This window comes from Fukomys damarensis, unplaced genomic scaffold (assembly GCF_012274545.1).
Source record: "Fukomys damarensis isolate Sample0158 unplaced genomic scaffold, DMR_v1.0_HiC HiC_scaffold_33, whole genome shotgun sequence".
Taxonomy (NCBI): domain Eukaryota; kingdom Metazoa; phylum Chordata; class Mammalia; order Rodentia; family Bathyergidae; genus Fukomys; species Fukomys damarensis.
Window position 1 is genome coordinate 26,574,131 of NW_022900945.1, and position 16,660 is coordinate 26,590,790.

Sequence of the window (16,660 nt, forward strand, 5' to 3'; positions counted from 1 at the left end):
TTTTTTTTTTTTTTTTTTTGTATCAGGAATCAAACAGGTCCTTGTGCTTGTGGGGCAGGGGGTGGAACCATTGAGCTACATCCCTGGACCTCATACCTCATTGTGGTTTTGTTAGGGCAAGTATTTTGTCCAAAATTACTTCATTGTTAGTGGTAGAAATGATTTTTATTTTTTATTATTCAAGGTACAATATTTATAATCCCATGTTTACTACTTAGCTATGTATCACGTGTTTGAAATTCTCTGAGTAGTTCATCACATTCAAAGAAATATTTTTTGCATAAATACACGTGTTAGGTAAATCAGCAATAGGCATAGAAACAAATTAATTGCTAATTCTAAAGGTTAAAATCTATTGTACCTAAGAAATTGTACTTGGGTACTTTTAAAATAATAAAGTAAGCATTTTTAGCAGTTTAAGTATTAGAATTATTTTTATTAAAAAGAAATGTAAAGTTGCCTGATGTTAGCTTTAGTTTACAAGTTGTGAAATGTAATTGCTAAATCAGAAATTCTAATTGGAGGTTGTATATATAGATATGACTTGTTTCTACATATTCTGTACATTGCTACCTTACTGAATTCTGGTTTTTAAAGTAGTTTTTCTGTCAGTGTTTTTTGGTTCTCCTGGTATTGTAGATCAAGAGCTGCAAGTAGTGATACTCTTGTCTTCTTATTTTGCAATATTTATATCTTTAATTTCTTTCTCTGTTTAGTTTTATTGATTAGTGCTTTAAAACATCACATGTCAGACCAAATGTCAACATTGTCATCTTAATGTGTAAATAATATGTGACTGATTTTATGCTCAGTTATAGTGTTTATTCAGCACTTAATAAGCTCTAAGTGTAGGATCTGCTTTGGTTCTTCTTTGTATCACCCACCTAGCTCACTGTTGTTTACTAGTTGGTAAACTCTGAGCCTTACTTTTCACATTTGTAAAATAGGAGTGATTATACCTATCCTTTATGAGAGATGAAATGAGATTATATATAAAGCACTCCACACAGTGCCTGGCACTGGTGCAATTATTCATTCATTTTACTCAATAGATGATTAAATGTTCAGCTACGCAAAAATGCATTGAAAGCAAAAATGTGCATGGCAGAAAGAGAGTTATCAATCAAATAGGGAAATGAAGAAGGAGTAAATATACCCCAAGGGGAAAGAACAAAATTCTGTATGATGATAGCAACATAAAAACTAACTTACTCATAAATTTAGGGAGGGTGTCTCTTGAAGAAGTGTTAATAGAGATCTGAAAATTGTTTAGGAACTAATAGATGTGTGTGAGATGGCAGAAGTGGGAGTTCACGTTCCTCACACAGGAAGGTGTGCATCTATTTCTCAAATAAAAAAAATAAAACAAAAATCAGAACATTCCACCACTGTAGTTGAAGCAAAGCATATGCAAGATATGATGTTTGCTTTATTTCTTTTCTTTTTCTTTGTTTTTGAGATAGAGTCTCACAGTGTTGCCAGGCTGGTCTTAAACTCATGTGCTCTAGCAATCCTCCTGCCTCAATCTCTTGAGAAGCTGGGACTACAGATGAATGCTGCCACATCTAACTAAACATGTTTTTGAAGATAATGAGGTAGACCATCTTTCATAGTGCATTTGCTATATTCGTTTAATTCTTATAATTTAAGATATACAGATGGACATCTCCATTTTACACATGAGGAAACTTGAGAAGGGTTAAGTGGCTTGCCAAAGGTAATAAATGGCAAAATCTAGAAGCTTGGATTCAGAATCAGTGCTTTTAATTGTAATGTATTGCCTGGGGTGATTACTTCTGAGTTTTGAACAGATCAAGCTACTACAGTGTGAAAAGTGAATTAGAGGATGACTAGAAAGGACATTAAGAGATGAGTTAAGAGGCCACTGCAGTATTACAGAGAAGGGAATTATAGATGGCAGCAAGGTGATGGCAGATGCAGTGAAGTTTATAGCATATTATTCTATAAGATGAGATGGAAAATGAATGAGTGAATGAGTCATATTTAAATGACAGTATGAAGTCTTAGTGTAACAGTATTTGTAAGAAACAATTGATGGATTATCTGTTGATGTAGAAACCACAAAGCAAATATAAACCTATTTAGATTTTTTATATTATTATTAACCAAGATTTTTATCTTAAGTACATAGTAGGAAGAGATGTTTATCTATAAAATACTAGGTTCTTTATGTTCATTCTGCAAACTTCTTGTTGCACTTGATGCCTTGAACCTCTTCTAGGTCTCATTAGATATTTAAATATACTATATACAAATTATAGTACAAAACTATTATTGCTCCCTAGATATGAGAGTGAAGAAAAATGCTATAAATCTAAGTGAATTAAAAAGAAAAAGACTAGTCACTCTAAAATTGAGACTCATATCCTTCCAAGGCAATAAAGGAAGATGAGCAGAAAGTAAATAATTTGACATAATTAGAAAAATATCCATATTTCTATTTTAGATATTATACTATCACCATGTCTTGCATTAATGTATTTTATGATTAAAACATTTTTGTTCCAGAATGTTAAAAGATCTAATGATAACCTGTGAAAATATTGTTTCTTTTATCAGTTGTTCAGTTCTGTAATTCTTAGACAATTGAATTTTTGGGGGAGTACCGGGGATTGAACTCGGGTCCTTGTGCTTGAGAGGCAGGCGGCAGAACCACTGAGCTAAATCCCTGGCCCTAGACAATTGATATTTAATTACTGGAAGAATTTTATTTTTGAAAATACTTGAGACATTCATTGTGGCTGTAGAATAATAAGCAAACTGTGTGAATTGAGAATACTTCCAGCTGGGCATGGTGTCACATGTCTGTGATCCCAGCACTCTAGGAAGCCGAAGCAGAAGGATTAATTGCAAGTTCAAGCCTATCTTGGACAGTTTAGGGACTCAGCAAGACCCTGTTCCATAATAATAAAAACAAAAATAATAATAAAAGACTGAAGATGTTGCTGAGTGTGAAAGCCTGGGTCTTTAGTACCATGCTTCTCCAATTTTTTTTTTCATTGGTTAGGGATAAATGAAGAATTGATTGTTGGAAAATAGCAGAATCTAAAGTGAATGGCAGGAATTTATCCTGTCTTGTACCTTCCAAGAAATTGAGACCAGGCTAAGCAAGATTACTGAGTCTTCTAACAGATTTGGGAGCTGTGATGGTCTGGAGCAGAGTATGAGAATCTCAGTTTTGGGGAGGGCAAGTGTGGCTGGAGTGGTAAGTTAGTGCCTACGTGAAAAGTGGATTGCCTCCATGGGAGAGGGTGAAGTAGGAGATGATACCTGAGTGGGGAGTATGAGCAGCAGCAGTGGGAGATTGGTTACACAGTGGGAATTGTTCAAATGAGTAACTGTATTAAAGTACAGGGAGCCAGCTTTCTTTTTTACTATCGGAGAAAGAGATTACAAATATTGAAAAGGTGTTCTTGTTAGATTGGAATTGGAGATGCTGATGTTAACTCATGACTTTTGATACATAGAGATACATCCAGAAATAAAGAGGTAGATGCATGTCTTCATTGTCCTCCTGATATGTTGAGAGGGTTATGAAATAGGGGTAACCCTAGCATTCAGACTCTGGCTTTTGATTACCTTTAGTCTTTAAAAGGAATCAGAATTTCTTGGAAAAAATAGTGCAGAGAAAGTACAATATGAATCTTTTGCTAAAAAGTGAGGAAATAAATAGCCAAAGAATGATGGCAACATTACACACACACACACCATAAAGGGCCAAATGTAGGACAATGTAAACATCTAAATAAATAATTATGAATGAAAATCCATAGAATAAATAGGAAGATAATCCATAGAATAAATCCATATTAATAAATATAAGTACATTGAAAGTCTGGTGAAGAAAAAGATACTTCATAGTCTCAAAATTAATCATGAAGGGAAAAATAGTTACTTTACATTGGAGAAGGCTGGCAGTTAACCCCTTAATCAGGTGATCAGTTAGCATCACCAGTAATGCAACAAATTGAACTCATATATCTCTTGATTGGATGTAACAAGACACATACTTTCTGGACCTAGAACATAATCTAGATCTGTGGGAGCGGTAGACAAGCTGAATTTGGTGGTCATTCTATAAAGTAACTGTTTTGTAACCTTCAAAAGCTTGAAGGCCATGAAAAACAAGGTAAGACAGAGGAACTATTTCAGACCAAAGGAAGCTAGAGAGACATGACACTAATAGTAAATCATGAACCTGATTCTTTTGCCATGTAAGATATTTTCCTTGGAAGCATCTTCAACTCCCTTACCCTTCTCTCATTTTGCTGCATTTAAATGTGTCTGATAATTGGATGGTAGAGCTGTATCTATGTTAATTTTCTGATTTTGATAGCTGCATATTTGTAATATCCTTGTTTGTAGAAAGTACACATTAAAGCATTTGGTGGTGAGAATAAAGCAAATGCAAGGTATGATAAATGGAGCAAGTACTGTACAGAAAGATGACTCATTGGAGAATTTGCTACTAAAGAAAGAGAAATGGCTAGAATGATGTGCACGCTATTTACAAATGAGAAGGAATGGGAAGATGATAATGCAAGAGGGTACAGTTTCAAAAGAAGTATACTAGGGTAAGAAAAAAGGCAAGAGATTCAGCATTGGAATGAAGTTGATCTGAGGAGCACTGAACAATGTAATTGAAAAGAATCCAGATTATAGGTTTATTATTTAATAAGAGAAAGATGAGTGTATTAGACAGCTTCCATTTCTGTGACAAATACTTGAGATTAAATCAGTTTAATGAGAGATGTAAAGATTTGTTTTGCCGTATGCTTTCAGAGGTTTCTTTGCATTGTTGGTTGACTTGTTACTTTTGGGTCTGTGGCAAGGCAATGTGTCTTGTCAGGGGAGCATGGTGGAACAGAAATGCTCATCTCATGGTGCTCATCTCATGATGGGCAGAAAGTAAGAAAGTGAAAGAGAAAAGGGCCAAGGTCTCCATAACCCCTTCAAGGTCATACTTCCAGTGACCTCATTTCCTTCCACCAGTTCCCACTTCTGAAAGTTCTTGGTTACTGTTACAGACTGACAACCATATCTATCCTTTAAGGGACATTTCAAATCTAAAGCATAACAGCGAGGCAATTAGCAACAGATTGATTCAGTTTCCTAGTGAAAATAGAATCTAAATCAGCTGAAGGTGAGGAAATTAGCAGAAGTTTTATTGCAGGTTTCCTGACAAAGAAGAAATGGCAAATACGCATTAGAAAGCATACAGTGAGCAAGCAGGGAGCAGGTAATGGGATCAAAGGGCCTCCCTGGAGGCACTCACAAAGTTAGGAGAAATACGTTTTGTTTTTTTTAAAGAGAGACCTGTCAGTACTGGTGCAAGGTTTTCTCCAGCTGCATTCAGCTACTAGATTCAGGAATACAAGAGGTAGACAGGTGGTTTTAACCAAATTTTGGATTTTGTGAGCAGGGCAGTAAAATGAGAGAAGGGTAAGGGAGTTGAGCATGCTTCCAAGGCAGTTATTAGACACTGACTAGTGATTACAGTAATTACAAACATTGGAGTTGCAAAGTTTCCCAGGTACACTGTATAAGCCTCACTTTGTCAAATTGCAAAAGAACATGACTTACGAATGTTCTCTCTGAAGGGAACTTGTTCATAAGTGGGGGAGTTTCTATAGCCTCTGGATATTATGTCAGAAATGGGGACTTTTAATTGACTTATTCTAAGAGTATCAGCAAAAGAGATAACTAGTTTTACTCTATCTAGCAACAATTAATCAGACATCCTTTGAAGTGTTTACTTTTGCTTAGTACATTAAACAGTGCCTGGGAATCCAAAAAAATTCTTTCCTCATACGGCTTTTATTTTGAGGGAGAAACATTAAGTAGTATCTCTGGATATGTTGCAACTTTGAAATTGTTAAATTAATTCTATAGATACTATTTCACTGTACCAAAAATATTCTTAGAGGTCAAATATCTACCTCTGTATGGGTCTCAACATTCCCCTCTCATTTCCAATTCCTAATTTTGGTTGCTGTCATTTCCTTTCTGGCATCTTAACCTAGAACCTAATTACCCTATTTTTTATCCTTTGAATCTAACCTAAAACTCTTGGCCTTTTCTTATTTTGGTACTGGGGATTAAACTCCAGACCTTGCACTTGTGAGGCAGCAGCAAAGTCACTGAGCTAAATCCCTGGCCCAGCCCCGGCCTTATCTTGATTATCTATGTGTCCCTTAGACATATAAGACATCATAAAGTGCAAGCCCTGCTTTTTCTACCTTCCCTCCCCACTCACATCAGTCCTTGGAGCATTCTTGTTTGCTGTTTTTTCAAAATACTTTTTGGGCTTCTGATTTATAAAACACCCATATATCTTTTTAGAATAAATGTAGAGTAGGATTTTTAAGTCTTGGCACTAGTAATACTTAGGTTGCATAATTATTTGTTGAAGGGGAAGAATGTATTTGGTGCATTTTGAGATGTTTAGCACCTCCCTAATCTTTATTCCCTAGATAGCAGTAGCAGTCGCTCTCCCCACTGTGATAGCCAAAACTGTCTCTAAATGTTGCCAAATGTCCCTTAGTGGGGAGGGTTCAAGATTGTTCTGGGCTGTGAACCCTGTTGTAAACTGATTACTTTTAAGTAGGTAGTAAAGGCTGTGTAGACTGATTTTTGTATGTTTATCTTCAAGTCTCGCATACATCTACCTAAATATCTCTTTAAATCTCTATTACTCCAATATACTTGTTATCTACTGCCCTAGTCAGAGGCTAAACCAGTGGGGTCTGGACTTTAAACCTCCAAAACTGTGAGCTAAAAAACTTCTCTTCACCTCAAGTTGGCTGACCTCCAATATTTGATTATAGTAACATGAAGATGAATCACACAAAATCCTTTTGGGAAATCAAGTTGAGTGGTGCTTGGGATTCAGATATCTTGTTTGTCTGGTGGACTCTAACCAAAGAGTGACGTATATGAAGAACAGTAGTAGCCCAAGAGCTACATGGCACTTACATGAATATGTTTGGAAGTGAGTGGTCATATCTCCATCCAGGAAGCAGAGAGATTGTGGCGGCTCCCACAATCCCCTTTGAGGGCATGCTTCCAATGACCTAAGGATCCAGAGTTTCCACTACTTCCTAATACCACCCTAAGGACTCAGCCTTGACATATGAACCTTTAGGCATCACTCACATTTTACTCAAACCGTAGAAGAGTCTATCTGGAATCTTTTTTGGGTCAGTACTAGGGGTTGAATAGAAAGGCACTCTTATCATTGAGTTATGCCTATCCCTTTTTATTTTTATTATGAGATAGGGCCTCACTAAGTTGCCTTCTGTCTGGAACTTTCATTGCCCCAACAGACTAGACTGGACATTACTGCTACCAAGGACTGCTTTAATTACATCTAAGCTTAGACACAGTATGGATCACTGTCCCTAAACCCAGCTGTACGTCAAAAATTGGGCACTTCACCCCAGAGATTCATTGAGTAGTTCTGGGATGAAGACTAGGATTTATTACTTTTAAAGCTCACTAGTGCTTCTTATCTACTAAAGGTCAGTGTTTGAGAATCTTTATTTTTGACAGTGTACTTTTATTTTTTATTTTTGGTACCGGGGATTGAACTCGGGTCCTTGCGCTCGCAAGGCAGGCAGCAGAACCACTGAACTAAATCCCCAGCTTGACAGTGGGGAAAAACTCTTGATTCTCAAACACTGGTCCCACAGTAGTTGTTACACAAGTATTATATACATTGAGAGAAATAAGTACTCTGCGGTGAATTATTTTTTACATATTTTTATTAGTATATGTTTATAGTACATAATGATGACATTCATTGTGGGGACTTGGTACATGATGCATCTTACTCTTCTCCTTACATGGTGAATTTTAAAATAAGCTAATGATACCAATTAAAGGACTGCCTTATTCTGAGATTATATCTTTAGGGTGGGTAAGTTTGTTAAATTGTTTCTTTTATAAAATGATGGTGAATGGAGTTGGCAGTTTGTGTGTTTTATTTTTAAAAGAAAAACGTCAGAACAAGCACAAGATTGACAATCTTTTGTCAGTGCTCAAAATCCAGTGAGACATTATATTGGGCCATGAAACTTAAAAGTCCAGGAATACCCTTGCTTTGGGTTACTCAACTGCAAGGTCATTTACAGAGATAGACAGTTTTCCCACGGGCCAGTTCTTCCAGTTTTACTTGGCTGGTCACTGTTCCTGCTTTATACTTTGGGTTCGTGATGGTGAACCTTTTAGGGCTTTCAGTCATGGAAACAGTCTGCTGTAGTGTGTGTGCCATAGATGTGCCACCTCTGCCCTAGTAGCCTCGGAACTATGCATACCACTTTTTAACTTGGAGAGTTAGTGTTTGTGGTGCAGGGACATTTAAACTCTGCCAAATGTGGGCACTACATGTTTAAAAAATGTAAACAGGTCATATTTTTATTGATAACTAATACTTTTATTCCATAAATCAGTCAATTTTAAGTAATTTTGGAAAATGGTAAACAGACAGCTGACTATACTCACACACAACGACTGGCTGAATACTTTCATTAGTTTTAATCAAATAAGTTTGAGTAGGTTTAACTATTACCAAGAATTACAGAAGTATAGTATATTTAGGGCCTAGGACCCTGCTAAGATTTAGATATAGCTTCATTCAGTTGTATTTCAGATCTTCTAATTAATGTAAGAGCAAGCAATAGTTCAGGTAGAATGGTGAAAATAATTCATAATCCCCATTATTTCTTCTGATGCATGATGTGATTAGTCTTTCTTATGTTACCACAAAAATCATCCTGTAAGTCCTATAGTGGAAGAAGCACACAAGGGATAAGCACTTGAAACCTATCCCCTTGGGCTGGCATGCAGCTCAGTGGTAGAATGCTTCCCTAGCATGCAGTAGTAGGCCTTGGGTTTGATCACTAGCACCACAGAGCAAAAAAATGAAAACAAAAACAAAACCATTGAAATTTGCCCTCTTTTGTTGTAAATATTCCTTTACATCCAAATAATCTTATTGTTTCTATATGTAGAAAAAAACTTAAAATTTCTTTATAAGCAGTTAGATAGGCCCCAGTTATTTCTGTGTGTTTCTGTTTGTGCTAGAACTTTCAGGAGCCATTTGTTGGATACCGTTGCCTGAATGTTTTAGTAAATGCACACCTGAAGCCCAGTCTTCATTATTTTAGTCTTATTTTTACTTCTCTTTCTTGGTGGTGGTGTTGAGACAGCATATCACTGTGGCCCAGGCTAGCCAAGAATTTCAAATCTTCCCTCTGCCTCCCAGAGTGCTGGATTTAGGTGTGCACCACCACACTTGGTTTTATTTTCATTTCTTCTTGGTTGTTAAACTTCCTCCACATATGTACTTTCCTCCTGCTTGCTGTATCTTTTCATTGCTACTCTGAACATATGATTTGTTTTATATTAGCAAATAAAAACCATTCTTTTCCCAGTGACAGCCATTTTGCTATAGACAATAAAGGTCTAGGTAAGAATTCCAAGAATTTCCCTTAAACTTAATTCATAGATACAATACTTGTATGTACTTCTTCATGTAAAGTATCACTCTGGTGCTGTTTTAGGATTTTAAAAGGATGGTTCTTTAAAACCTTGAAATTTAAACCAGGCATGTTGGTATATGACTATAATCCCAGCAGGAGGATTGCTGTAAGCTCCAGGCCAGTTTAAACTACAGTAAGACCCTGACTCCAAAACAAAAAAACAACACAACAAAACACTCTTGACATTATATATTCACTTCAAGTAGACTGCGTAATAATAGTGTACTGAAATGAAACCTAAAAGCAACTATCATACCACGTTACAGAATGATTTTGAGTTTGGAAGGAAGAATTGCAGTAGATAGAATCATATATGTAAAGGACAAACATGGCCATGTAAATTTAAGTGGTATTATGAAAACAGCCTCGTCTGTGTTAATGTGCAAGATAATTCATTTACTTGAGGCTTCCCACCAATATTGCCATCACAATAAGTCACGAAAAGATTTAAAAACAGCTAATTCATGCATAAATTTGTGTCTTTTCTCACTTTTAGAGCATGGAGTCTTCTGATTAGATTAACATAAATACTTTTATCATGTAGAATTTACTTTAATTCATTAATCCTAACTATTAAGATTTTTCGACTCTACTTATGAAGTTAAGCCATAAAATTTTGTCTGCATCATCAGCTCTGCTTCTTTTAAATATAATAAAGCATATGTAGATAGAACTAAATTAGTAACCTTTAATTATGTGATAAGAATAGTGTGAGGTCACTCTTTGGATTTATTCCCATGAATATACCAACAACTAAGTTTCCTTCAGATTAGAGTAAACCCAGGAAGCCGTTTGCTTTTTAAATAATAAGTACAGTGTAAGACTGTTTACTTAAGCTAAGTGAACTGATTTGAAGCAGCAAAACAGGAAAAACTAATTAAGACTTCTGGATCTTTGATTTAGCTGTATTACTTAGCTTTATTGCCTTGGGCAAATAGTTTAATCTCTAGGCAGTTTCTACATCCATAAATAAGCTGATCTTTGAATTTTTTCTTAGATACAAAGGTCTCTGATTAAATTTCATACATCTTTTATACTTACGAAATAGATGGAGAGTCTCAAAAAGGGAAAAGGGGAAGGAAATCTAAAGTAAAAAGAAAAATGAGTCCGTTAGGCAAGAAAGCCAAGAAGCTCTCTCACCAGTGGTTTTTTGTTGTTGTTGTTTTTGTTTTTTGAGACAGGGTCTCACTATGTAGTTGAGGCTGACCTGGAACTCACTTAGGTAGCCCTGGCTGGTCTCGAACTCACAGCGATCCTCCTGCCTCAGCCTCTCGAGTGCTGGGATTACAGGCGTGCGCCATTGTGCCCAGCCTCTCTCCATTGTTTGAGGCAGCCTGGCAGCTCTTTCCCCCCTATAAAGCCTTGCCTTGGATGCTCCTGTTTCAGCTCGTTTTCTTTCAGGTATTCATGTGGTGCTGATTTTAGGTGCATACAGAATGAAAGAGTTGTGGGATCAGAGAGGCTTCCACCCAAATTTCAGAAGGCCTGGGAGACAAGGCATTGTGCTCCTGAGAGGGCAGTGTGTGAATCTGTGAGTGTGAAGGCAAAGGTGCAGTGGAGATCCCAGACAGTTAGAGAAGCCAGGAGCTGAATCATTTGAGGAAAACTACAAGGAGGGAGTAGAGCCAGCCCAAGAGAGAAGCCATGAGAGCTACAACAAGCCTCAGTGCCACAGGGGCAAAGCCATCGAACCCATTTGGAAATCACAACTTGCCACTGATTGTCTCAGATGCTGAAGTGGAACTGTGGGACTTAATGTTTGCCCTACTGGATTTTGGATTTAATTTGGTCTCATCCCTTTATATCCTCCTATTTGTATCTTTTGGAATGCCATTAAGTGTTGGAAGTATTTGACTTTCTCTTCAATTGTACATGGGCTTGCAGCTAAGAGTTTGCTTTAAATCTCAGAGGAGACTTTTGACTTGGACTTTTCAGCAATGCTGAAACTATTAGGAATTTGGCAACTCTTAGAGATGGACTGTATGCTATTTTGCATAAAGGGGCTAGGGGCAGAATGTTATGGTTTGTGTTTAGATGTCTGCCAAAAGCCTCGTGCCAGTGAGGTGGGCCTTTTTTTTCCAGAGGCAATTTAATCTGGAATGTGTGTTGCTGGGGTTAAGGGCATGTGATTACTAAACCATTATATGTGAGTGATTAGTTTGGCACCGCCCAAATCCTGGTAGTCTGAATAAGATAAAGGGGGCAGTAGATGCTGATAACTCTCTGGTTACCCTTGCTGCCTTGTGTGTGCCGTGTTTTCTTTTCCGCGATGCTTGCTTGCCATTCCAGCCTCCAATTCAACCGATTATGGACTGAAATCTCTATGAACTATAAGCCAAATAAACCCCCTTCCCTCTTAAAAAAAAAAAAAAAAAAGCCAAGAAATCAGAGGGAATACACAAAGGGATGGTTAGTACTGTTCTAGTTATTACTGTTCATGTTAAAACTATGAAAACATGTACATGAAGGCTAGAGTTCTGCTCTTGATTCTCCTTTTTGGTAACTATATTCTCTGGTCTCAGGGTTAAAATGTCCACTCCAGGGGAGTGTTACAACCATCTTTTGTTATCCGTGGTTTCAGTTATCTGTGGTTTAAAAATAGTAAATGAGAAATTTTAGAAATAGTTCAGAAATTTCAAGGTATATGCCATGCTGAATATGAAATCTTGTGCCATTGTTCTCTCTTCTGCCAGGACAGAGATAATGTATCATCCACTGGTCCAGCATTTGGCATACTGCTGATAGGGTAACCTTGGTCATTGAGATTGCTGCACATGCATTTTCAATTTTTACTCTTAAGGGCCAGCAGTGTAGTGCGTTTTCTGTGATATATGACATCTTTTAGGGTCCCCCATTTGAGGATAACCCCATCTGTTGAAAAAACTTTGTACTATTTTTCTTTTCCTGAAGTGTGTATACATTTTTTGGTGGATTCTGTATGAGTGTGTGTGTGTGTGTGTGTGTGTGTGTGTGTGTGTGTATTATGTTTATGTATGTTATGTATATATGAGAGTGTATATAGGGTTTGGCACTATTCAGTGTTTCAGGCATTCACTGGAGATCTTTTGAATGTATGCCCTTGAATAAAAGGTTGCTGTACTGTATTGCTAATTTGTGTAATAATAGCAGAGGAACCAGTGGCAGAAAGTGGTTGAAGGGTGCTAGGTAGCAAGGACTACATAAAAGCAGATAGCTACAGCATCTGAGCAAGGGCTGAAGAGTATAGCACATAGAAAACTAGATTTACAATAGTTAATCCTAAACTGTAATCCTAGCTTTCCCTAGAATTGACTCCAAGAATCATAGTAGGGTTGGATAATAAAGCATGATATGAAACAGAAAGGAAAGTCAATACAAAGAACTGCAAAATGAGAGGACCAAGTGAGAAGGTGAATCATCAGTGTAGATGCTGTGGTATTGTTGGAAGTTAAACAGAATCAGAAAAAGATAGTTTCACACAACAGATATGTTTTGATAATATGTAAATTTATTTTGGAACAAATTAATCACTAAGGCTACAGGGATTCTACAGAGAAAAAATGTAATTTCATTTTTTGATAAATAAAACGCTTATGTGTTGAGTGTGTTAGAAGACATAAAAACCCATATATTTATGAGGTTAAAATATACAAATCTGACCAAAAATTTTGTTTGTGCTTGCCATTTTGTAATATATTTTATTTCTATATAAGCGTATATTATGTTTTAGTTTTATAGATTTGTTTAAAGTGTTACTGAGAATTATCAAAACAAAGAACTAACATTAAAATTAGCATTTTAATATTAAATGAAGTAATTGCCTAAATAAATGCTGGTATTTAAATTGGTGTTAGTATTAAATGAAGTAAATACTTTTGTAATAGAAACTGTACATACTCATTGTATATAATATTTGGCATGTTGGCGTATTTTGCAGTGTTACCTATTAGATTTGCAGTGTCTTCTAAAGGCTCTTGTGTTGAAGACTTAGTTCCCGACTGGTGGCACAGCTAGAAGGTGGTGGAAACTTTGAAAGGTCGAGCCTAGTTGGAGGGTGTTATTTACTGGGGGCACAACTGTGAAGGGTATAGTTTGTTCCCGAACCTGTCCTGAACCATCTGTGTGAGGCAAGCAGCTTCTACCATAACGTTTCTGCTTCACCACAGACCTAACCCCAGTGGAGCTAGCTGACTGGACTGAAACCAGTGACTCTTTGAGCATAAATATTTTCCCTTTTATGTTGATTTTCTCAGATATTTTGACACATGACAGAAAACTGACACATGGAGTAAATAAAAAAGAAAAATGTGGAATTGAAAAAAATTGCTATGAATAAACTCTGCTTTAGTTTTGAGTATTCAGAGAACAGAGACCTTTAGTGAATTCATTTAGGAGTGTGCAGGATAAGAGTTTAAACATTTTGTTACCTTTCTGAAAATTATACAAAACCTTATATGTAATTTGTTCTCTAGAAATTTGTAGCCTTAAAAAGAAAAAAAAAAGAACCTGGCCTAGAAGTGCACATGTGTATCTACAGTACTCTGGAAGGCTGAGGCAGGAGAATGGCGAGTTCCAGCTCCATTTTGGCAATTTAGTGACTTACCATCTCAACAAAGGTATTAGAGCCGGGAGTGGTGGCACATGCCTGTTATCCCAGTACTCAGGAGGCTGAAGCAGGAGGGTCCCTGCAAGTTCAAGGCCAGCATGAACTGCACAGTGAGACACTGTTTCCATAAAAAAGGACAAAACCCCAGATAAATAAAGTAAGCAATAGGGGTGGGGTATTTGAGCTCAGTGCAAAGACCTTGGGTTCATTACTCATTACCAAAAAGAAATTGTCAATTCTAACTCATCCATGAACTTCATCACTTGCTTTCTGTTTTATACATAGTGAATTTTAAAAAATGGATTTTATTTTTGGTCTAAAAAGGTGACCAGTGTTTCAAAAGTTGTTACATTGCATGTGGAAGGGCATTTGCTAACAGAAGAGGTCATGTTGTACATCCCAGAGAATTTTATCATTAGTTAATAGTGTTTTAGTAGAACTGTAGAACACACAGGATTTTGTATCCTTTGTATCATAACCATTTGGCTGATAAGGTTAGAATTTAGAAAATAATCTATTTTTGGGTAGTTACCTCTGTTACTTTTTGGCAATGAGAAGTGTGGACTTAATTATGTTTTTGTTTCATCTGGGCTGATTTAAAAATCAGTAATGAAAAATTAATTTATTTTCTGTTTTCTCTTTTTGTTCATGTAGTTCTCCCTTCCTGGTTGTTTTCTTTTCCCTCTAGCTTTTAGGTATCTGTATTTGTTCTAGTTACTTTTCTTTTGTTGCTAAGACAAAATATTTGACACTCCAAGTTAAAGGCGGAAAGATCTATTTAGCTTATAGTTTATAGAGGTTTCAGTCCATAATCAGCTGGCTCCAAGGCAGAGTGGAACATGACAGAGGGGCAACAAACAGTTCATGGAAGAAAGCAAAAGCAACAAGAAGCCTTACCAGTGTCTTTCTGTTCCTTTTATCTTATTCAGACCACTGGGATGAGGGCGGTACCAAACCAATCAATGCTCATATGGTGGTTTAGTATCACACATCCTTAATCCTAGCATCACACATTCTAGATTCACCCATCTGTGACCTCATGAGGCTTTGGGGGGGGGATCTAGACCCAAATTACAACAATGTCCTAAGATTGAGTTGAATTCTTTTTCCCCCATAGCTATCATTACATTGAGTGGTAAAAACAAATTTTTCCTTTAACAATAGGAATAAGACAAAGAAAGCCACTTTTATCACTTGTATTTGACATAATGTTGGGAGTTACAGAGCAGTTTTGGCTAAGAAAACAAAAACAAAAACAGGCACGCTTTGGACAGAAAGAAGTAAAATTATTTGTCACGTATGTCATGATCTTATATGTAGGAAATTTTAAATATTTCCTAAAGAACTTTTAGAATAAGTTAACTCAGCATGCTTGAAGGGTTCAAACAAAAATGCACAAAAGTCAGTTGCAATTTTGTACATTAACATGAACAATCTACAAGAGAAAGTAAGAAAACAGTGTATTTATAATGGCATAAAAATATTTTGGGCCAAGCTTAACCAAGGAAGTCAAACAGTTTTACACTGAAAACTTCAAAAGAATATTGAAGGAGTTAAAGGCACAAATAAATTGGAAGACAGTCATGTCGTAGGACTGGAAGACTTTAGAAGTTAATTATATCTAAAATGATTTATAGCTTCAGTGTAATTCCCAGCAGAATCTCAATGATGTTTATTGCAGAAATAGAAAAATCCATCCTAAAATTATCTGGATTCTCAAGGAGACTAGACAAATGAATCTTGTAAGACAAAGAAGAAAATTGGAGAGTTCACACTTTGTGATTTCAAAACTTGAGTGTGGTATTGGCATAAAATGGCATAAGATAGCCCAGAACAAACCTTTGTATATATAATCAAATGATTTTGACAAGTGTGCCAAGACTGTTCAGTGGGAGAAAAGGGTAGTCTATTCAGCACTGAAAATTTCAGATGGGAAAATTAGTGGCATACTTTCTTTTTGAGACAGGGCTGGTGTGTACCCCGAATGGCCTTGAACTCAGTATGGTAGCTCAAGCAGGCCTTGAACTCCCTGTAGTTCTTCTGCCTCAGCCTCCCAAGTGCTGGGGTTACAGGTGTGAGCCCCACAGCCTGGCTAAAAAATTGGATCTCTGCATGCACTTAGTCTCTTACCTTAAAATCATATACAGAAATTTACTCAAAATGAATAGTGAGCAAAAGACTTAAATATAAGAATGAAAATTTAAAAATTCCTTAGAAGAGAAAACATAGAGGAAAAATGTTATGATCGATTTGGCTGTGATATTTTTTTTTTGATAAAACACCAGAAGCATGACAAAAATGAAACAAATTGGATTTTATTAAATTTTAAAAACTTTTGTATATCAAGGGATACTGTGAACACAGTGAATCCACAGAATGGGAGAATGTATTTGCTATTCCTATGCTTGATGTTACTGTCCAGAATATATAAACAAAAACAACATACTTAGAATATCTTAGTCCATTTAGGAAATGGACATGTGGCCAATAAGCACTTGAAAATATGTTCAGT

The 16,660-nt window shown here is 36.4% G+C and overlaps 1 protein-coding gene across 4 annotated transcripts in view; it reads left to right on the forward strand.

The window, feature by feature from the left end:
• The first annotated feature begins 1,531 nt into the window (after positions 1 to 1,531).
• The window catches only part of Fnbp1l (formin binding protein 1 like), a 101,545-nt gene continuing 86,416 nt past the window's right edge, over positions 1,532 to 16,660 (forward strand). For all 4 annotated transcript variants that reach the window (XR_780537.3, XM_010625772.1, XM_033758234.1 and 1 more), the window contains exon 1: positions 1,532 to 1,595. Coding sequence is in view for 3 of the 4 variants with exons in the window: in XM_010625772.1 (XP_010624074.1) it covers positions 1,554 to 1,595 (42 nt within the window). In the remaining variant the exon portion in view is untranslated. The remainder of the gene's footprint in view (positions 1,596 to 16,660) is intronic.